At 42.7% G+C, this 23,997-nt stretch overlaps 1 protein-coding gene across 2 annotated transcripts in view; it reads left to right on the forward strand.

Annotated features, from left to right (window-relative positions):
• The window catches only part of EPHA7 (EPH receptor A7), a 419,947-nt gene extending 417,425 nt beyond the window's left edge, over nucleotides 1-2,522 (forward strand). For both annotated transcript variants that reach the window (XM_030199089.1, XM_030199090.1), the window contains exon 17: nucleotides 301-2,522. In XM_030199089.1, coding sequence (XP_030054949.1) covers nucleotides 301-415 — 115 coding nt within the window. In that variant the 3' untranslated portion in view covers nucleotides 416-2,522. The remainder of the gene's footprint in view (nucleotides 1-300) is intronic.
• Nucleotides 2,523-23,997: the final 21,475 nt, after the last annotated feature.

Genomic DNA, 23,997 nt, shown 5'->3' on the forward strand with positions numbered 1-23,997 from the left:
GGCCTTTCCCCGCCACAGTATAAAGTGGCCCAGCGCATGTCAATTTCACATGCCAGAACTAACGCAGGCCGCTTTTTACCGCAGCTTAGTAAAAGGGCCCCTTAAAAGAGCTATTTAGATCATGTCTAGGTGAGAATGTGTTCTTGTAGAAAATGATCTACAATCCAGCATTTTATTTTTAGTTTTGATGCCTTTAAATGTACAAAATGGAATGTGCAGTTCCTTAAGCAGTGTTATTATTTTTATAATGTTTAAAAAGAATAAATATGCATATGAATTTTTTTTTTGTTTATTTTACAGGGATGTCCTGAGCTTGGGTATCACTCTAGTGGGTCATCAGAAGAAAATCATAAGCAGTATTCAGACTATGAGAGCACAAATGCTACATTTACATGGCACTGGCATCCAAGTGTGATAGACATTTCTCCCTTATGAGGGAGCCGATAGACTCAGAAAACAGCACTGGCCTTCAGTATACATGAACAGCTGCTAGAAGACACTTGGGTGCTCATTTTCAAAGCACATAAACTTACTAAGTTACCAACTTTGTAAATCTATGTGCTTTGAAAATGAGCACCTTGATCTCCTATGTCCTCTTCGCTACTTCCTAGAGTGGACAAGCACCTACAGACTTGAACTCCCAAGTGCCACCCAGAAGTTGCAAATAGAGTCCACCCGTGGTGGCTTAAGAAACAACAGTGACTATTTCAAAAAAAAAAAAAAGTACTACCTGAAAAAAAAAATAAAAAAACAACAACAACAATGGAAAACACTTTGATTTCTCTAACCTCCTTTTTATCAACAGACTTTTTAAAACGTATTGCGCATAAAGAATAAAAAAAATATATAGATGATATTTGTCAGGTTAAATCACAGTCTTATTGTTAAATTCAACAAACTATTTTCCTGAAATCTGTGATTTATGAATCTTCTTTTTTTTTTTTTATCATTTCTGCTTATTCTTCATAAATGCCTTCCTTTTAGTATGCAGTTTATATCTTTGGACCTTTTTAGTGCTGACAGTGTGACTTCTTTCATATTTTTTGGGAGATCTCTGAAGGATTCTTAGTTTCTGGAAACATACACAGCATGATCGAAAATGCATTTCTATACAAAATATCAATAGCCCCTTTCTGTACTCTTTGATTCTGTTTATGTCAATGCTGTTTTGACATTGTTTGATAATGGGCAGGTAGACAGAAAATTGCAGGTTGAAAAGAGCTCTGTTATTTTTTTATATTTTTGTAATGTTTGACATGTGCTATGTTTAAAAAAATAGCAAGCGAAGCAATAATGAGCCCCAGTTTGTTCCAGGCACCTTTAACAAATAATAAACAATTTGCAAAATGATTTTAATAAAAGAAAATTTATCCACATCTGTAAGAAGTCATGAAGCATTCTGTTTGATGCAGAAGGCTAGGGGAAGGAGGGGTTGACTGTCCATGAAACTGGATAGAATCATTCAGTATTAACTAAATATTTAATCTGAGCACACAGAGTTGTTCTGCACTACCAAATTGGAGAGGGATAATTGTCTTACATTTTATATGAGATTCAGTTGCATGCAGTCATATTTTAATTGTAAGACTTTAGGTTTTGTATTAGAACTCCGGAGCATGATGCAAATGGCATTGAATAGTTTTCCAAGCTATTATAGCTTCAGGTGCACACATGCATTGCACCATATTGTCCTCCATTTTGGAACACGAGCAAAGGCAATTTTGTTCAGTGTTTCTGATTTATACAGGGAGCGTGAAAAAAAGCCTCATCTTTTTTTTTTTTTCTTTTCTTTTTTTTTTAAATTTCTATTATATTCATTTGTGCTGAAGTGTTGGACGCTGTCATAAGCAATAAAAATGTGTGTCTTTACAGATGAACACATCGAAGTCTATACCAGACTTATAAATGAAAAGAACTGCTTTAAAAAAAAAATTAGAGAGAATGAAAATTAGAAATGACTGTAGAAAAGATTTGTTGTACCTCCAAAGAGAACTGGGTTATTTGTCTAACACTCCGACAGAAGGAGAGATCCCAGGGATAAGTCATAAAATGGTTATGTTTGATAATGTGGTTATCTACAAAACAATTGTAAATGTTCCTCTGTAAAGCTTGTAAATTTTTATTTATACTGTCTTGTTTTTGTACACACTTTCTCTGTAGTGAGCTCTGCATACACTGAAAATGCACTATATTTTTCTATTTTACTGGCAGAGCATCACAAAGCGAAACAGGTATCTTCAGTGCTAAACATAATGTTATCTTCCCACATTTAGGACCAAAGATGGCTACAGAAAACTCAATCTGATTTGTTTTCCTTGGTTCTTTTCTCTTTTTGGGGGGGGGGGTGGGGGGTGGGATCATTGTACATTGTTTTTTGGCTTTTTATTTATTTCTTTGATTAGAAAAACAATGTGATTTTACAAATTTCCTTTTGAAGAAGAATCTGTAAAAAGTATTTACTTAGCATATTACCAATACATAGACACCTCCATTTGTAATCTTTGTAACAGACTGTAAATATATTTTTGGACCTATAACAGTTTCTACATGGATTGTGTTTCAGAGTCTTTTTGTTTGGCTCAGCAGGGTCTTTGTGGCATATGTTCACTGATTTAGAATGTTGTATGTGTGTGTGCATATGTGTGTGGGCGTGTTTGTATCTTTGTTCGTGTTACATGCTCATGCATGTCTAAACAAAACTGAGGTTTATTACAATAGATTTTGGGGCCCTTTTAAGTAGCTAGTGAAGACTTTATCATATGGTAGCCATGGAGGGGCATAATCGAAAGGGACGCCCAAGTTTTGCTGTGGACATCCTCGCAATATGTCCCAGTGGAGGGGCGTGGAAACATGTATTATCAAAACAAGATGGACGTCCATCTTTCGTTTCAATAATACGGTCGGAGATGCCCAAATCTTGACATTTAGGTCGTCCATAGAGATGGTTGTCCCTAGACTTGGTCGTTTCTGATTTTCGGCGATAATGGAAACCAAGGATGCCCATCTCAGAAATGACCAAATGCAAACCGTGGGAGGAGCCAGCCAGCATTCGTAGTGCACTGGTCCTCCTGACATGCCAGGACACCAACTGGCCACCCTAGGGGGCACTGCAGTGGACTTCAGAAATTGCTCCCAGGATCACCTTGTGTGTGCTGAGCCCCCCAACCCCGCCCAAATCCCACTACCCACCACTGTACACCACTACCATAGCCCTTACAGGTGAAGGGGGGCACCTAGATGTGGGTACAGTGGGTTTTGGAGGGCTCACATTTACCACCACAACTGTAACAGGTAGGGGGGATGGGATGGGTCTGCCTGCCTGAAGTGCACTGCACCCACTAAAACTGCTTCAGGGACCTGCATACTGCTGTGATGGACCTGAGTATGACATTTGAGGCTGGCACAAAAGATTTTTAAAAATGTTTTTTTGAGGGTGGGAGGGGGTTAGTGACCACTGGGGGAGTAAGGGGAGGTGATCCCCGATTCTCTCCGGTGGACATCTGGTCAGTTCGTTCACCTTTTTGGGGCTTGGTCGTAAGAAAAACAGGACCAGGTAAAGTCGTCCAAGTGCTCGTAAAGGATGCCCTTTTTTTCCCATTATGGGTCGAGGACGCCCATGTGTTAGGTACGCCCAAGTTCCGCCTTCACTACGCCTCCGACATGCCCCCCCCCCCCCCCGTGAACTTTGGTCATCCCTGCGACGGAAAGCAGTTGGGGATGTCCAACATCGGCTTTCGATTATACCGATTTGGGCGACCCTCTGAGAAGGACGCCCATCTTGAGATTTGTGATGGGCGTCCTTCCCTTTCGAAAATAAGCCTGATGATCACTGATTCATGAATAGGTCATATCCTTGATACTCTCTAAGAGCAACACCCTATGGCTTTTCACCCCCCCCCCCCCCCCACCAATCCAAAGCCATACCCCCAGAGCAGCAACCCCCAAAATATACCTCCCGACAACCCCTAGGGTTTTACCTGTTGGTCTCCTTGATGGTCTAGTGTTTTGAGACAGAAGTGGACCCTCCACTCCCATACTGGAGCCAGCCTTGGTTCAAAATGGCAGTTGCTCCATGAAAAAAAGAATCATTTGAATAATTAACCTCAATGGGAAAGATAAGTCTCTCAAAATCCAAAATAATAATCCCAAAACTGTAGATATACTTTTAATTTAAATTTAAACAACTTAACATGCTATCTGGGGACTGAAATAACAATTTTTAATATATGATTAAGGTGAAGGAATAATGAGAGATGTTCAGTATAGGCTGTTTCTTACAGCCGACCCAAATTTTCAGTGAGAACACCAAATTTGGGTTCACTTAATTGCTCTTTACATCATAATACTTCCCAATATTTTTCAACACTAATATTAGTGATTTTTTAAAAGCACACAAAAGTTCAAAAATAATTATTTACTAGATTACTTCCCAGAAGAATGTTAAAGTGGATACAATTTAGTGTGCTGAAAGAAGCTCCCCAGTAAAGAGCTAATATGTCAGTAAAATAAAGGCACCAGATTTTCAAATCAAAACTTGGCAAACTCATCTTTATATAAGTATAAGATTCCCACCACTGCTGTGGGTTGTCCCGAACCCCAAGAATAATCTTGTGCATCACACTCAAATTTTTTTTGTCTTATTTTACTTTAATTTGGCTCTAAATTGCTCAAGATTTTGTTGATGTTCTTGAAAAGATTTTGCCTGTGTTCCGGTTTGAAGAGTACTAAGTATTTTATCCGCTTCTTGAGTCACTTTAGTAGTTGTTCTTGTATTGCATCAATAATAAGAACCATTAAGTCAAGGGCACATTTATTCAAAATGGCCGCCCATTTATCAAGAAACAATGAATTGCTGGTGAAAACACCTGGTTCCTTGAATCCGAAGACCTCATGGTATTCTTTGATGTTTAATGTATTCATTAAGAAACTGTGGTTGGGGGGGTGGGGATAGTGCTGGGCAGACTTATACGGTCTGTGCCCTGAGAAAGACAGCTACAAATCAAGGTAAGGTATACACAAAAAATAGCACATGTGAGTTTATCTTGTTGGGCAGACTGGATGGACCATGCAGGTCTTTTTCTGCCGTCATCTACTATGTTACTATGTTCTTACAGATTAATGTGTGTTGTAGATTAATCTTTCTACTGAGAAAAAGTATTAAAGTCATCCATCTCTGCAACTTGGTAGTAAGGAAGATCGTGATGTTAATTGGGTCACATGTTCTGTAGAAAAACATAGGGTACGCTACCACGCTGGTAATTCCATAGAGGTAGACACCGAAACTAACCGTTTAAATAATTAACCTTATCTTAAACAATTAGTTTCAGAGTGTACCCAGCGATAATCGGGCAGTGCCACTCGCTGCCCGGTTACCACTGGATTAACACAGGAGCCCTTACTGCCAACTCAGTGGGTGATGGTAAGGGCTCTCCCCCAAAGTGGTTGCTCGGCAAGTGCTTTATTTGCCACATAGCCATTTCCTGCAGGAAGGTAAGACTTCCCTTTCACCAGCTGTGATAAAATGGAGCCTTGGTGTGCGTGTAAAACACGCACCAGCCCCCTTTTGCCACAGCTTCATAAAAGAGGCCTACTGTTTCTTCACAGCCATTTACTACCTCTGTTGGGAAAATGCCCTTTTACCTACTGTGGTAAAAGGTGGCCTCACTGCGTGGCAATCCTATGCACTGACATCACTGTGGGCCACCTTTTACTGGTAAAAGGGCCCCATAATTCTTCTGCCAACCAATTAAACACTTGCATGGGAATCGCAAAAAAAAAAAAAAGTAGCTCCTACAGCAAGCATACAAACTTTTAATTCCAGGAATTGTTTCGTTCACAGTTGATCTAGCCACATTGGAAAAGATCTGAGTTCTTTTCCCACAAAACAAGGAGTTTTTATTCTTAAAGTAAGCTTTTAGAGCCATCAATTTATGCTTTTTTGTGGAGAACGTGACAAAGAGGGTAGCTTTAATTTTAAAATCATCATTAGAGCTTTCAAGGAAATTAGTCAGATCTAAACTAGCTCCCCAAAGGAGTCAGGGCCACCCTCATTACACACGGAAGCATTGAGAAATATAATATCAAAATCAAGATGGTGTCAGTAGCGGTTACAGGTTTCCAGAGCTCCTGAGACTCAGCACCGACCCCGACAGAGAAATTCTATCCCCGACTTTTAGATGGGGAAAAGAAAGGGAAAGACGCAGGCACCTACCTCCAAGGCACCAGCGCCATCCCCAGTCTCTCAACGCTGGAATCTTTTGGAATCGGGACCCATGGCGGGCAGGGTCTTCGACGGGCTTGCCCCATTTGGGTGCAGAGCGCAGCGTTGAGGGCGCAACGTTGAGCCCTCCTCTCACCGCTCCTCCACAACCCGGAAGCATAGTTGAACCGGTGGAGCCACAACAGCTAGAAATGCTGTTTGTGGAAGGAGGACCCTCGTGTACTTCAACTCCAGGGAAGGAGTCAACATCTCAGGGACAAGCGCTGGCAGGGGGCCCTGCTTCCCATGGAGTCGCTCCGGGGGAAGGTGGAGGAATGAAAAGACCTACCCAGGTGACTATGAATACGTTATGGGAGGCAATCCAGCAGGTAAATAACACCTTAATTCAAATAAACTCTTCTATAAAAGGCAAAATTGTAGAACTGAAACAATCTACTCAGAACTTATCTATAAAAGTCCAGGAACAAAATGAAAAGATTCTAAAGATGGAAACTGAGATTAAACAGTTGCAGGATTTAACTGTGACTTTGGTTAAAGACAAAGAGATTCAGGAAAGAAGGATGGAATATCTGGAGAATAATGGAAGGAGGAATAATTTGCGGCTATTGAATTTTCCCAAATCCCCTTTAATTCCATCTATAGATATGCTTAGAAAATACTTCAGTGAGATACTGGGGAACCCTGCAGAGGGTTATCCCCCTGTAACAAGAGCCCAGTATATCTCTGGAGCAGTGAGACCTATAAAAGAACAGCCTCAGGCTATTCCAAATCTAAACTTGACTGAATTTCTTGAAAATTCTTTGGATGTGATTACAGAGAGAACAACTTTAATTGTGACATTTGCTCTTGAACTTGATAGAAATAACATTCTCAGACTGTACTTTCGTCATTTAAACGACTGTTTCTTGGGACAAAAAATTCAGATTTTCCCCGACTTGGCAAGGAACACACAAAAGAGGAGAAAGGAATTTCTACTGTATAAGTCTAGAATAATTAATATATGGGCTACTTTTTTGTTGAAGTTCCCTTGTAAATGCCATGTAACCCTTGATGCAGTCAATTACATATTTTTTTACTCCCTCAAAACTACTAGAATTTCTTGTATTGAAGGAAGGTGCCACTAATTGAGAACGCTGTTACGTTGGCTGTAAAATCCTGTTTTGCTCAACCGCTATGAATTTAGGTTACAACTATTTAGTTGTTTTCTTTTTTTTTATTTTTCCTAGTATCTTGATTCATTAATTGTGGACAAATTTAAAATAGTTTTCCTTTTTATTTTTCAAGGAATGGCTGTAAGCAGTTATCTGTCTGTGTTGAATTTTCTGATATTACCATTTATATCTTTAGATGTAAATGAAAGAGAGAAATATAATATCTTTGGGCAATTGATATTTCTTGAGAATTTGAAATTTTTAGCACCGCCTCAAAATCTCAGATGAAGCAATCTTGTTTGAGGAAAATTCAAAAATCTAAATTTTTGGAGCACAGTTAATTTTTTTAGCCTCTCCATCACAAAATTCAGTGTGAGACTATCTTTATGACTGAGGGAGTCTTTTACAAAGGTGGGCTAGAGTTTTTAGTGTATGCTAAAAATTATCACACGCTAACTGTGTAGACACCCATAATATTCCTATGGGCGTCTACAAAGTCAGTGTGCACTAAAAATGCTAGCACACCTTTGAAAAGGGGGACCTAAAACCTGAAGAGTGGAAATCTGAGGCTCCAATCCTTGGAGTCTCCTATCCATTGAAGCAAATTTAATGTCCATATCCTCTATTATTATTATTAGCATTTGTATAGCGCTACCAGATGCACGCAGTGCTGAACACCTGAACAGTCTCATGAGAGTAACTGCTGAACCTGAGATCTTATCGTAGACTCGGTCCTAGTCACCACAGTCCAAATATCTTGCAAAGTATTAATTTCTTCAGATTTGGGGGGAGGACTATCTCCAACCCCCCATAAAGGAAACTGACTTGGGCATAAAGATTCCAGAAGAAGAGCCCAAGGTCAGACCATTGGACACAGTCGTTGCACCCCCATCTGAAACTGGACTACTAACCAGAGGAAGCAATGAGGTGCTAGGGATTGAAGAGGTTTCTCTCTGGATGAGCTAATAGAAGCTCCTTCAGGAGAGGATGGTAAAGCCGCTTGGCTGCTAGCAGGCATTATATGTTTATCCATAGGACCTCGAAAAGGACTACTCACAGTTACTGCTGCCTTAGACTGAACCTTCTGTTTTTTCCCCATGATGTCAAACTTAATCCTCTGTGCTTCAAGGGGCTCCCAAGGATTAGGGTATGCCCCTTTGGCACTTACCAGCCTCATGCCTGTGGTCACACATCACAGGGCTGCTGAGTTTTAAGCTGTTCTGGTGATGCCTACAACTGACATTACTTTTGTACACGCAAGTTCTTCAAGCATGCCAGAAAGTTTGGGAACCTCCAGGAAGGTTTCCCCACTCTCCCTCATGCCAACAGCTCCTCCAGATGACAAACAGGCTCCAATGACCTCTCAGAGGCTGCTCAGTTTTAAGCTTTTCTGGTGGTGCCTACAACTGACATCACTCTTGTGCACACAAGTCCTCCAAGTGTGCCAGAAAGTTTGGAAATCTCCAGAAAGGTGTCCTTGTTCTCATACTAGCTGCTACTTGGATGACAAACAGGCTCCCCACTTTTATTATTAGCAAATATACATTTATATTTTTAAAAACAATTTCTGATAGGTAAATATCCAGCGATATAAAAAAAAAGGAAAAATTAAAAAAAAATACAATCCAACACTATTCCAATCGTTGCAAAAATAAAAGTGGGAGAAGAAACCTGACTCAAAATCCTATCAAAAGGTAGGACAAAAGAAATAAGTAAAGCAGAAATCTACAAATAGTCATTAGACTATTTACTTATATAATCTAACTAAATCTAAACATATTCTTCCATCCAAAAAACTAATGGATTCCAAATTCTAAACAGGTGTTACGTTACCTCTCATCTTCTCGAGTCTGCAAAAGGCTCTCTAGTTGTCAGGGATCCAAGAACATATATTCCTTCCCTTAAAATTTCACTTGGCACTGCCTAGGAATCTTCAAGATAAAAGTCATACCAAGAGCCAAAACTCTGGATCTCAATTTAAGAAATTCTTAGTTGACCAACTGAGTCTTTCGAGAAACATCAGGATAAACATAAATCTGTGAACCATGAAAATGAGCTAATCTTTTCTTAAAGAAATTTATCAATACCTCATTTCTGTCATCACTACCACCAAAAGTAACCATCAAAGTTGCCCTCAGTGTAGCTTCCTGAATAGAAGTTTCCAGCATTGTGGTCAGATCTACTTCCAGTACCTCCTCAACCATTCTCCTCCATTCATTCTTAATGGAAGCAGGAATATAATCCATTTTTGAAAAAATTGGAAGGGATGAGGGGTGAAAGGTCAAAATCTCTACCATATACTGTTTCAACATCTCATATGGAGCAATCATATTATTATATGGAAAATTTAAAAATCATAAATTGTTAGCTCTCATCTGGTTCTCCATTCTTTCTAATTTCTAATAAGCTGTTCCCTTTCACCAAAGAAGCATTTGTTTCCTCCAGTGACTTAATTTTCCCAGAATGTCCATCCAGTCTTCCACTATGCAAGTTAGCATCAGAAACTTTGGATGCTGCTTCACCAGAAAAGGTACAATGCTGAGACAAACAAGTAGTCAATTTCTTTCCATTTTAAAAACTAGCTGCCAAATTTCAACATTAGAAACCTCTTCAGGGGGTATAACTGAAGCTCCCACAGCTCCTATCCATCCTCCAAATGAAACAGATTTCAAGGAGGTTCTGGGAGCTGCTGCAACAGTGGGAAAAACTTCAACAGGAGACACCAGAAGCGCAGCATTCAGAGAAGACCCTCTGATGACTTGGCTCCCCTCTTGACACACCCACACCTAGACAGGATGTAAGTCTGATGAAATATTGGGTGGCGTGAGGCAGTGAGCAGGTATCAGGACTTAAGGAGGGAGATTCATAGCTCACAGCTACTTCAACAAATAAATTCAGATCTTTAGTAGCATACCCATCTGCACTCTTGGTGGTAGCAAACTTATCCATTGGACCCTTGAGTAATGCTCTTAGTTATTCCCTTCCTATTGCCCATAATGAAATAGATACGAGAAAGTATTTTGCAAAGGTCCTTCAACACAGAGCCCTCAGCTGGCTCCTCAACTCTGAAGAGGCTCCAAAGGAGCACGCCTCTTAGGCCATGCCCCTTTGGACATGAGCCCATGGGCACTCATCCATGGGTCATGTTCCGCTGTAGCACTCAGATTTTAAAGAAGATGGGGCGCCAATGGATGTCATCAGATGCTCTGATGGAACTCCGCCTTTTAACTTGGAGAAGGTGCAGAGAAGGGCGACAAAAATGATAAAAGGGATGGGATGACTACCCTATGAGGAGAGGTTAAGACGGCTAGGACTCTTTAGCCTGGAGAAAAGGCGGCTGAGGGGTGATATGATAGAGATTTACAAGATAATGAGTGGGGTAGAGCAGACAGATGTGAAGCATTTGTTTACACTTTCTAACAATAATAGAACCAGGGGACACGATGAAATTAGAATGTGATAGGTTTAAAACAAATCGGAGAAAGTTTTTCTTTACTCAGTGCGTAGTTAGACTCTGGAACTCATTGCCGGAGAAGGTAGTGACGGCAGCTGGCCTTGCTGAGTTTAAAGGGGGTCTGGATAGATTCCTGAAGGAAAAGTCCATTGATCGTTATTAAAGTTTAGATTTTTGCTAGGTTCTTGGGGCCTGGATTGGCCGCTGTCGGAGACAGAGTGCTGGGCTTGATGGACCTTGGGTCTTTTCCCAGCATGGCGGTCTTTATGTGCTTACGTTAACTGAACCGCCTCCTTTCCCAGTTCCTGGCTTGCTTCAGTGTAACGCACTGCTCTCCTCCAATTCTCTCCATGTCAGCGCTCAGATTTTAAAGAAGACTGAAGGTGCCAATGGATGACTTCAGACTTCCTGATGGAACTCCGCCTCTGGAACTCAACCACCTCCTCTCCTGGTTCCTGGCTCGCTTCAGGGTAACTCACTGCTCTCCTCCCAGGGCAATTCTGTACATCACTTTGGGTGAATCCCTTCATAAAGGTGATTAATAAATCCCTACATTTTTTTAAGCTTGTACCTAGAAGTACGTAAAGGCACCATTAACTGACAGGTGCCTATGTGCATTAAGTGCTATTCTATAAGGTAGCACCTAAGTGCCGTGGTGACTAACTGCAAGGGGTATAAATGTGAGCAGAGCATGGGCAGGCCATGGACGTGTCTCCCAGCTACATGTGTCGTTTATAGAATAAATTAGGCACCTCAGTTGGCACACCTGTGTGCACTAACTTACACCTGCCATCGGCATGCCACAGTACCAAGATGTTGTTATGGAATTGGCACTAAGGGCACCCAACTTTGGGGTGCCTAAACTGAGGTATCAATTAATAAAATTGCCCCAATTGTGTTTAGAAAAAAAAGTACTTTTATTTTCCTGATTTGCTTCCAAAGAAAAATACAGGACAGAGCCTTTTTTTTGGGGGGGGGCACATGTCTTGAAGCAGAACAATTTGTAGACTCCTTACCATAACTGTCCTTTTCTTTTCTATACTGCCTTTTCAGAGCCATTAAACATTTTTAGGCCTCTGCCCCTTTTCCTGGGGTTTCTTTATCTCCAGATATTCAGCTGACACTAAACCCCTAATTCTATAGTAGTCACTGAAAATTGTGCGCATAAATTTGGGTATGCATCCGATTTTATGCACAAATTGATTGAATAACAAATTAATTAGTACCAGCAATTGGCTTTTTAACAAGCAATTATTGGCACTAATTAGATTTAGTTCGGATGTACTGCGTAAATTTAGGTATGAGATTTGCACCTAAAATTTATGCAAGATATGAAAAAGGGTGCAGAAATGGGCAGGTCATGGGAGAAAGGGGGCATTATTAAAATTTATGCATGTTATAGAATATTGGGCATAGGCGGTCGATGGCCCAACTGTTTGGGGAGGTGAAAGGGGCTGGGGTTAGGGGTGGGGCCAGAGGCGGGGCTTACATCCATAATTGTCTGACAACACACAGAAAAAAAAATAAGTAAAAATAAAATAATCACAATACCTTTTATTAAATTTAGATATTAGATATGTATCATATGTCAAAGAATAAAGTGGTTGCTCAAAGCATATACTAACCACAATTGCTCAACTGCAAAACGCTATGCACAACTTTGTGCAAAAACACACTCAGACCCTTACTGTACCATAAATATTACACTGGGCAGACCCTAATACACCAATATACCACCCATACAGAAAATGATATGAAACAATATGAAACAAGGGGTCATAATATCATAATTCTCATGTAGAGCCACAAAACACCCTTTTAGGGGAGCAACCACTCCCCCTGTGCCCCACCTAGCTATGCCACTCTGTGTCTATCTTGCCCCCAAATTCAGCATCTCCCTTTTCTGTATCTTTATCTTCAGAGATACAACATCTCCCCTTTCGGTGTCCCTATATTTTCTTGTCCAGCATAGTCTGTGTCTATATCCTTCTCTACATGTCCAACATCATCCCTTTCCCTATATCACCCCTCTGTCTCAAACCCTTCCCATGTCCAGTATCACCCCTGTGTATCCCTGTTCCTAGCAACCCCCCCCCCCTCCATGTCCAGAATCTTCAGTATCCTTACCCTGTGATTGCTCCCTATGTTTCATATGCCCATCTCCAGTATTCTCTCTCTAACCATATCCTTCCTCCATGTCCCTATCCTTATGCTCTAACATATCCAGCAACTCTCCCATCTCCTTATGTCCAAAATTTTCCTATTCCCCCCCCCCCCCCCAAAAAAAAAATCTTTGTCTCTTCCATCTCTCGACCCCGTATCCAGCATCTGTGCCTCTCTCACTGCACCTTCTGTAGCGGTCTCTGTTGTGGTGCAGCATCTCTCCAGTTGTTTGTTCCCCCTACACCATGGCACCAACTTTTTTCCCACTCCCCCCCCCTCCTGGTCCAGAGTTTTTTCCCAAGGAAATTTGATATGACCTGACCTCCTTGGTTTCTTTTTTCTTCTTCTCGCTCCTCGTCCATGCTGGCAGCAGTGTTTAATGCCTGATCTGCCTGCAGCCTTCCGTCTGCTGCATGCTACCCCTGCGTGAACAACAGGAGGATTGGAAGTAGGTCAGAGGACCGCGGGTGGTACGCGTTTGAGGGAAAGCTTCCTTGAGTTAAACGCTGGGAGGAGCGGGAGAGAGATAGGTTAGAGAGAGACAGGGGGCGGGGCTGAGCTACGGACAAGACTTCCTGCAAATAGCCTGGTCCTCAGGAGCAGCAAAGAATCAGCTGGCAGGAAACGCTCCTGATAGGCTCCTGATCACAACCTGAGTAGTCCAGAACCTGAGGAGCCAATCCAGACCCTAGGAGGCGGAGCCAGCCAGACGAGCCTGATGTAAGCCAAAACCAGCCTACACATTGCATGCGAGGCTCAGCCCCAAGCGCCAAACAACTCCGACGTGAAGCCTCAGCACGCCAGCAGCCAACTGTAGAGCGCTGCGCTCACCAACCCACAGCGCGGCCGCATGCAAAAACCAGGTGAGGGACGCGACAAAGAGAGAGAGACGCTTGCTTGGGGCTTGCGGCTGGGGAGGCTTAGCCTCCCCAAGCCACTTATAACGGGCGCCTATGATATTGGGGATCTGTGCCTAATTGCTAACACCGTTATCAGTTATATGTAAGCCACATTGAGCCTGCAAAAGGTGGGAAAATGTGGGATACAAATGTAGCAGGAGCCGCTGAAGCTCTCTCTCTCTCTCTCTCTCTCTCTCTCTCTCTCTCTCTCTCTCTCACCATGGACAACTTAAGCTATTGGTGCACCTACCCTCTGTTCCTACTCCACCCTCTACTGCTTCATGGGAACTTTCTTCCTAGATGTAATGGGAAACTGACTATCTGGCACTACTTACTTCTTAAGGTAGGAGGTTTCCCCAGTAACCTTACCTGTTCTCTCTCTAGGTTTTGGGTGATGTGCTAGCAAGCTGCTGTCACATACCCCACCCCTTATAATCCTTACTTATGTCTCCTGTTTCATTCATAAAAGAGAGCATCAGTGGCGTAACTAGGGTAGTTGAAACCTGGGGCCGGTCATTTTTTAACACCCCCCCCACCCCCCCCAAATCCAGTACTAGGCATACCGAGAATACAAAACATTCAGGACCTATAGAGCGATTCTACCATACCATAAGCAGTAATTTCTACGAGTCACACAAGGAAAAGGAAAGCATCTTAAACACTACAGTGAGCACTAGAACATCAATTCACCTATTGTAAAACGAAACCAGACAGAATAATACAGATCGTCGATCCTGCACAGTCAATGCCAACTGAAAGCCATGTCTTTTTCACAAACACAGATACACCCTAATCCACTATAGAATAAGTAGTAATATTTAAACTTTCTATTTAGACAAAAATTAAACTGAACCCCAATGCCAGACTCTGCATACAATGCAACACCACAGAAACAGAAACTGTCCCCTAGTACTGTGCAAAATATAAAGACAGCAGATGTAAATTTGAAAAAAACTAACAAGTACCAATCACCACTTTACAAATTAACAAATAGAAATAAAACAAATAATATCATTTTATTGGACTAATACATTTAGCTTTCAGAGGCCAAAATCTCCTTCCTCAGGTCAATACAGTATAGTGCTGTTACATTATCCTATCCTGACCTGAGGAAGGGGGTTTTGTTCTCTGAAAGTTAAGTCAAAATGTATTAAAATTAGTCCAATAAAAAGATTACCTTATTTACATGTTCTATTTATAAACATTTATTAACACAGCTACATTACTATATCCTAAAGCAAAATAATTAAAATATATATTTACAATTTGTTGTCTCTGGTTTCTGCTTTCCTCATCTTCTTTTCATTGTCTTCCTTCCATCCAGCATCTGTCTTCGCTCTCTCTCTCTTTCTCTGCCATCCAGTGTCTGCCCTCTCTCTCTGCTCCTTCCATCCACTGTCTGCCCTCTCGCTCCCTTCCATCCACATCTGCCCTCTATTTCTGCCCCTTCCATCCACCACCTGCCCCAGTCTGCCCTCTTTCTCTCTCCCCCTTCCACCCACCATCTGCCCTTTCTCTCTGCCCCTTCAATCCATCTGCCCTCCCTCTCCCATCCATCCAAGGTCTGCCCTCCCTCACGCTCCCCACTTCCATCCAGGGTCTGTCCCCTCTCTCTCTGGCCCCTCTTTCAGCCCCCTTATTCCACCTGCCCCTAGTTCCAGCCCCAGCCCACATCTCCCACATGCCCCCATTTTCAGCCCCACTATCCCACCAGTCCCCAGCCCTTTTCTCCCATCAGTCCCGAGCTTCAGCCCCAGCCAGTTCTCCCTGTCCCCTTTAAAGCCCCCAGTTTCAGCCCCTGCCCCGTTTCAGCCCCCAGTTCCAGTACTAGCCCCCTTATCCCAAATACCCTCCTTTTCAGCCCCCAGTTCCAGCCCCCTTCATCCACCACATGCCTTGCATCCCCCCTTTTCAGCCCCAGGCCCATTCTCCCACCAGCCCCAGGCATGGGCCCATTTTCCCTCCTGCCCCCTTGTCAGACCCCAGACCCCTTCTCCCATCTGAGCACTCCCCTCCCCAATCCCCTTCTCCCCTCTGAGCTCCCCCACCCTCCCCAATCCCCTTCTCCCCTATGAGCACCCCCACCCTCCCCAATCCCCTTCTCCCCTATGAGCACCCCCACCCTCCCCAATCCCCTTCTCCCCTATGACCACCCCCACCCTCCCCAATCCCCTTCTTCCCTCTGAGCACCCTCACCCTCCCCAATCCCCTTCTCCCCTCTAAGCACCCTCATCAATCCCCTTCTCCCCTCTGAGCCCCCCTCTCTCATCTGAGCCCTCCCTCCATCGAGAGTCCTGAGCCCTCTTCACCCTAAAGCCACCACCCTGCTTTTTTTTTTTAATCCATGCAGCGATGCAGGCAGCGCCTCACGTCTGCCCTGCATGAACTGAAAAGAGAAAATCGCTTCGCTGGCGTCGGGCCTTCCCTCGCTTGTTGTCCCGCCCTCTTTTGAGGTAACTTCCTATTTCCTCGAGGGCGGGACAACAAGCGAGGGAAGGCCCGACGCCAGCGAAGCGATTTTCTCTTTTCAGTTCATGCAGGGCAGACGCATGGCGCTGCCTGCATCGGCGATCGCTGCACGGATTTTTTTTAAAAAAGCTGTCGGCTCTTGCGGAGCACCCCCCACCCGCTGACACCCGGGGCGGACCGCCCCCCCCCCCCCCCCCCCCTTGGTACGCCACTGGAGAGCATATTTCACATCATTAACCTTGTATCTATAATATATGCGGTCAATAATCTCTTTCACATTAAAACTTCAAATCTCTCAATTTGGAACTCAGCAATACCAGACACACAATGTACTTTAGCTCATCATATTATTCCGTGGTATCTCTCCTGCTGTGTTGTCTTCATAATGAAGTTTCTTTCTGTATGAGATTGCATAGATATCCAACTTTGGAGATTAGAAAATAAATTGACCCTTATGTGACACATACTGTCGAACAGGGGTGGATTTCTGTCAAAGTTAGGGGTCCTTTTACTAAGGTGTGCTAACAGATTTAGCACGTGCTAACAATTAGCACACACTAAATGATAAGACACCCATAGGATATAATGGGCATCTTATCATTTGGCGCATGCTAATCATAAGTGCATGCTACATCCATTAGTGCACCTTAGTAAAAGGACCCCCCCCCCCCTTTGTGATTAATTGAAGGTGGAGAATCCAGTAACACCAGTAACAAGTATTCTACTAAAAATTCATATAATCTTTAATCTTATAATCTTCTCACGATACATAGAGGGGCATTACCGAACGCGAACGCCCATCTCCATGGGCGTCTGTGTCTGAGAACGGGTACGTGAAGGGGCAAGCCAGACCGTATTTTCAAAAAAAATGGGCGCCCATCTTTTTTTTCGATAATACAGTTTGTGCCCGGCAAATGCATCGGATTTGTGCAGATTTGAGCTGGGTGGTTTTGTTTTTCAGTGATAATGGAAACCGAAGGTGCCCAGCTCAAAAACGAACAAATCCAAGGCATTGTGTCATGGGAGGGGCCAGGATTCGTAGTGCACTGGTCCCCCTCACATGCCAGGACACCAACCGGGCACCCTAGGGGGCACTTGTAACAATTAAAAAAAAACAAATTAAATACCTCCCAAGTCCATAGCTCCCATCCCTTGGGTGCTGAGCCCCTCAAATCCCCCCAAAACCCACTGCCCACAACTCTACATCATTACCATACCATCTCTCCTCGGCTGATAAACATGCCCCAGTCCCGCCTTCACCACACCTCCGACACGCCTCCATCAACTTTGCCCGTTTCCGCGACAGACTGCAGTTGAAGACGCCCAAAATCGGCTTTCGATTATACTGATTTGGGCGCCTTATTTTCGAAAGTGATGGGCGCCCAGATTTCGACCCAAATCGGGAGATAGGCGCCCATCACTTTCGAAAATAAGGCTGATAGTCATAATATATTGACCATATTCTTAAATCGTTTATTTCACAATATGTAACATTTGTATGAGATTCTATGCATATTACTGACTTCTCCAACATGCACATCTACAAGACTCAGATGTTTTATTAGTCACCGCTGATATCACTGACCTGTAAATGAATATATTGCAGATATCCCACCCTTCGGGGCATCAAGGATATTTTAAATTGACAATCCAACAAGTAGTACTTACTGATTTTTTAGTGCAATTAGCACATCTGGATTTTGCAAACATTGTTTTCCAATTTTGAGCTTTTTTTCTTTTTTTTACATAAATGATACTTTGATGAGAGCAACAAGGGCCCCATATGTGGCTAATCTTTATGTTGCCTAATTTGAAACCACTTGGATTCATGTTTCTTCCCTTGCAAAACAGATTGTTTTGGGGAAGTGATTTATCATTGATGTACTGCTGATTTGAGCTGGTGGTCTAACATCTTCAAACACTTTTCTTGTGTAGCTAAATACCGCTCATTCGTAAATTATATCATTTTTGGATCTGTATATCACATGAGGTTTTTCAGGTTTTGACTTCACTATTTTTAGAAAAGATAGTGACAGAAACACTTTATTGCACTACATCAGCACACATCCTAAACATCTGAAACCTATTCTGTTAAGCCACTTCTTTCCTTACATTACATCTGTTCATCAGATGAAGAATTTAAGTTGCATGATATGACTTTAAGATGTTTTAAGATGTTTTTTTTGACACTGTCGATCACAGCATACTTCTCGATACCCTGTCCTCACTTGGATTCCAGGGCTCTGTCCTTTCCTGGTTCTCTTCCTACCTCTCCCTCCGCACCTTCAGTGTTCACTCTGGTGGATCCTCTTCTACTTCTATCCCTCTGCCTGTCGGCGTACCTCAGGGTTCTGTTCTTGGGCCCCTCCTCTTTTCTATCTACACTTCTTCCCTTGGTTCATTAATCTCATCCCATGGCTTTTCCTACCATCTCTATGCTGATGACTCCCAAATCTACCTTTCTACCCCTGATATCTCACCTTGCATCCAAACCAAAGTTTCAGCGTGCTTGTCTGACATTGCTGCCTGGATGTCTCAACGCCACCTGAAATTAAATATGACCAAAACCGAGCTTCTCATTTCCCCCCCCAAACCCACCTCCCCGCTCCCCCCATTTTCTATTTCTGTTGATGGCTCTCTCATTCTCCCTGTCTCCTCAGCTCGAAACCTTGGGGTCATCTTTGACTCTTCTCTCTCCTTCTCTGCTCATATCCAGCAGACCGCCAAGACCTGTCGTTTCTTTCTTTACAACATCCGTAAAATCCGCCCCTTTCTTTCCGAGCACTCTACCAAAACCCTCATCCACACCCTTGTCACCTCTCGTTTAGACTACTGCAATCTGCTTCTTGCTGGCCTCCCACTTAGTCACCTCTCCCCTCTCCAGTCAGTTCAAAACTCTGCTGCCCGTCTCATCTTCCGCCAGGGTCGCTTTACTCATACTACCCCTCTCCTCAAGACCCTTCACTGGCTCCCTATCCATTTTCGCATCCTGTTCAAACTTCTTCTACTAACCTATAAATATATTCACTCTGCTGCTCCCCAGTATCTCTCCACACTCGTCCTTCCCTACACCCCTTCCCGTGCACTCCGCTCCATGGATAAATCCTTCTTATCTGTTCCCTTCTCCACTACTGCCAACTCCAGACTTCGCGCCTTCTGTCTCGCTGCACCCTACACCTGGAATAAACTTCCTGAGCCCCTACGTCTTGCCCCATCCTTGGCCACCTTTAAATCTAGACTGAAAGCCCACCTCTTTAACATTGCTTTTGACTCGTAACCACTTGTAACCACTCGCCTCCACCTACCCTCCTCTCTTCCTTCCCGTTCACATTAATTGATTTGATTTGCTTACTTTATTTATTTTTTGTCTATTAGATTGTAAGCTCTTTGAGCAGGGACTGTCTTTCTTCTATGTTTGTGCAGCGCTGCGTATGCCTTGTAGCGCTATAGAAATGCTAAATAGTAGTAGTAGATTCCGCCTTGTACTTTTACCCTCAGATAAACAGATTGATGAAGAAGATGTTTTTTTTAGTTAAAACTGCCTTGGTTGTCCAGGCAATGATTCTTTCTTGTTTGGACTACTGTAACTCCGTATACACAGGTCTTCCTCAGTAATCATTGGGTAAACTACAACTACTGGAAAACACGGCAGCAAAGATCATCTTTGGATGCACTAAGTATGATAGAGTGACACCCCTACTATCTAATCTCCATTGGCTTCCTGTACAGGCCAGAATTATATTTAAAACTAGGTGCTTCCCCCCAAAAATTTTATAAAAGGCACCTTAGGTGCTTTAGTTGATTAACAAGCCAATCAGCACCGATAATTGGTACTTCACAACCAATTAATGGCACTAATTGGCTTTAATTAGAATGTACACACAACATTTTTAGGTATGTTCTATAATGTGGTGTGTGCAAATTCTATTGCGCACAGCCGAAAAGGGGGCATGGCCATGGGTATGGAATGGGTTGGTTGTAGACATTTCAGAAAACTATGCACACTGTTATGGAATATGCCCGATCTGTGCCCATGTTAGGCGTAGGTATTTAGGCCTGGGTTTAGGTGGCCTAAATGGGTGCACCTAAATTTTAGTCACAAGAACAGCACAAGAGCATATTTATTTATTTATTTTCTGCATTTGTACCCCACATTTTCCCACCTATTTGCAGGCTCAATGTGGCTTACACTATGTTGCAAAAGGTTTAATCAAAAACAGAGTAAGAGGTATGGCCTAACTTTAGACATAGTTTATAGAATTGTTCTAAGCGCATAGTTTTTCGGCGCCAATTGTTAAGACACCATTTATAGAATTTGACCCTTAGTTTATAACTTGACATCTTGTAGCTTGGTGAATCTACTGAAGCATCCTTCCTCTGCTTCTGTATTTCGATCCAAATGTGGCCTATCTTTGGTGTCTCCTTCTCCCTTTGTTTTAAAATATGTGAAATTTTGAAAAGCTTCTTTTTCTTTTTCTATTTGGAAACAATTACCACTGGAGTTAAGTCAAGATCCATCTTATCTTAGTTTTAGGGAACAGAAACATATGTTCTTAAAAGATTTTTGAATGTTTAGTATTTGAATAAGTAAGTAGATAGCTCCTGTTATTATTGATGTATATTGTATTTTAACTTTTTTCTTTTATTACTGTATTGTATTTTAGCCTATATGTAAAGGCTTTGTTATTGTAAACCGCTTAGGACTGGGAGGATTTAGCGATCTAGAAATGCTAAGATAAGATAAATAAGCATCACACCTAATTATATTCCTCAGAATCTGAACATTTACAAATCCAAGCAAACACACAAACTATTCAGAAAGTAGTCGAGATCTATTTACACTTCAGTGCACTCAATATAAAATATATATAAAATGTGGGAGAAACTACTACTACTTATCGTTTCTATAGCGCTACTACATATACGCAGCAGAGTAGCCATACTGGGTCAGACCCAGCATCCTGTTTCCAACAGTAGCCAAGCCGGGTCAGTACCTGGCAGAAACCGAATTAGTAGCAACATTCCATGCTACCAATCCCAGGGCAAGCAGTGGCTTCCCCCATGTCCATCTCAATAACAGACTATGGACTTTTCCTCTAGGAACTTGTCCAAACCTTTTTTTAAACCCAGATATGTTAATCATCATTACCACATCCTCCGTCAAAGCGTTCCAGAGCTTAACTATTCATTAAGTAAAAAGTATTTCCATGTAACTTCTTTGAGTGTCCCCTAGTCTTTGCACTTTTTGAAAGAGTAAAAAATCAATTCACTTCTACTTGTTCTCTACCACTCAGGATTTTGTAGGCCTCAATCATATCTCCCCTCATCCGTCTCTTTTCCAAGCTACATCTAAACACGCATGGAATCATGCAAAATGTTGGCTACCAGTCACAGAAAATCTGTTGATAGATGTCCACTGGTTTGTGTGTTACTATTTTCTGAAAACAAATACAAGATCCAGCAGGCCAACATGAGATACTGACACGTGCTCTTGTTTTCTTAGAAGAAGGGGTGTAGCATGTGATGTGCTAGTTCTTTCATATATTCCTTCAGCACAACAGGGCTTAAATGTAGATGCAGTATTTTATCCCTGTTCTTTGTTATGCCATTTGCTTTGAAGTATCGACTAGCATCAAATGACTTTACCTAACTGCAATGCAATTTTTCTTGGATTTGCATGCTTGTGTTTGACAGCTGCAGTTGTTTTTGCATTCAACTCTCCCGTTCATTAACATACATAGGAAAAAACAATGAGAATATTTTGTGTCCATGTGATTGAACACAAAAGCTACCTTGGAAATAGAAACATGGAAGCCCCCATTGTAGCACATTTCTCTCAATGGTTACATGAATTTATGGAATTACAGTTTGCCATTACAGACTGGATTTGTCCCTCGCCCCAAGGAGATGATGTAGATAATAGGCAGCAACAGTGAGAACAGTGATGGATTTACAAATTGCAAACTGTTGCCCACTGGGGATTGATTGTTGACTTTTAGTGTTCTGCATTTTATTGAGTCACTGTTTGAATGTCTTTTGAAAGTGGTGAAAAATTGATCTGACAATATTGTAATTGTAGTTTGAATTACTTTAGTTCAAGTGTAGTGGTTGGTCAATTTGTCCATGCTGTAATCTATGTGGCTTTTGTCTATTTAACAATATTTTTGGTGTTTGTGGCTGAGTCGATGGCTCATGAAGAGATATGTTTCAGTTGATGTGAAGATGCTCCTAAGAAGGCTCACTGAGCTGAAACATCCATGTTAGGTTAATCTGAAAACTTGAATAATTAATAAGGTCACAATGAGCGAGAAATCATGGAATCATATAGGGCTCCTTTTACAAAACCGCAAATGTGATCAAGCCCATAAGAACTGAATGGGCTTTGTTGCATTTGCTGTGCCAGGAACAGGGGCATAGCCACGGGTGGGCCTGGGCCCACCCAGTAATGTTGCACCCTGGTGAATGCTGGAGCAAAGTAGGCTCCCGCCTCTGCCTTTCCTTCTGCAGCTGCTCCCGTTCAAAAGGGTCACCGGCAGCATGTAAGATTCACTGCCACTGCTGTTTGCTAACCCAGAAGCCTCCCCTCTACTGCATCTTTCCCCCCAAAGAAATGTAATTCCTCATGAATAATGTATTTCTCAAAGAACCTTTTCCTGTGTGATCTGCTCCTTTCGAACTGCTGTTTTGGATCTTGTGGATGGCTTGCCTGCTGTTTCCTTAATAAATGTATAGACTGCAGCAGACAGACTTTCAATAATTTCTGCTTGTTACTGCAGCCCCTGCCAAGGTAGCTTTAGGCTTCCCATGAGGTGCTGGGGTGGGGTGGGGAATGAGGAAAGCAGACAAAAAAAATAATCTTGACCGATATTTTGAGTGCTCTATACCAAGTTTAATTATTAACAATACTGCAAAGTAAAAGGGTCAGGATTTGGGGGTCTGTTTCCTTCCTCTCTGATTTATTCTCAAAATGTAAAGGGCCAAACAGCCCAAGAGTGGGCACTTCTTGGAAGATAAGCACACTGGCAATGTCTTTCAATGTCGTTCTTCTGTCTCATGCTACCCAGGGATCTCAGACCCTTCCAATTTGGGTTTGGTGCTGAGCTCGCGCTGCTGGCCCCTAGTGCTTAGATGGGAACAGTCCCTTGAAGGAGAGTTGCCAGGGGGTATATGGCATGTGAACTGGGTGCTGAGCCCCACAACCCCCCCCCCCCCACAAATCCACTCCCCACAACTAGATTTAATATGGCAATCCACAATAGAACACTACCTCCTATCTCATGACTCTCCAATTTCCTCTGCTGTCTTTCATTAGGTACTTTGTCAAACGCCTTCTGAAAATCCAGATACACAATCTCAACCGGCTCACCTTTATCTACATGTTTGTTCACCCCTTCAAAGAAATGTAGTTGATTGGTGAGGCAAGATTTCCCTTCACTAAATCCATGTTGACTTTCAGCAGCATAATCGAAAGAGAAGGACACACAAATCGGGAGATAGGCGTCCTCTCAGGGTCAGGGCCGTGCCGATGCAGTAAGCGAGGTAAGCGCCGCAGGGGGGCGCCCACCTCTGGAGGGCGCCGCTGCGGTGCTTACCCTCGCCCCGCGCCGCCAAGGCCTTTAAATCTTTTACCTCGGTCGCAGC

This window comes from Microcaecilia unicolor, chromosome 3 (genome assembly GCF_901765095.1).
Source record: "Microcaecilia unicolor chromosome 3, aMicUni1.1, whole genome shotgun sequence".
In the NCBI taxonomy this organism is placed as follows: Eukaryota; Metazoa; Chordata; class Amphibia; order Gymnophiona; family Siphonopidae; genus Microcaecilia; species Microcaecilia unicolor.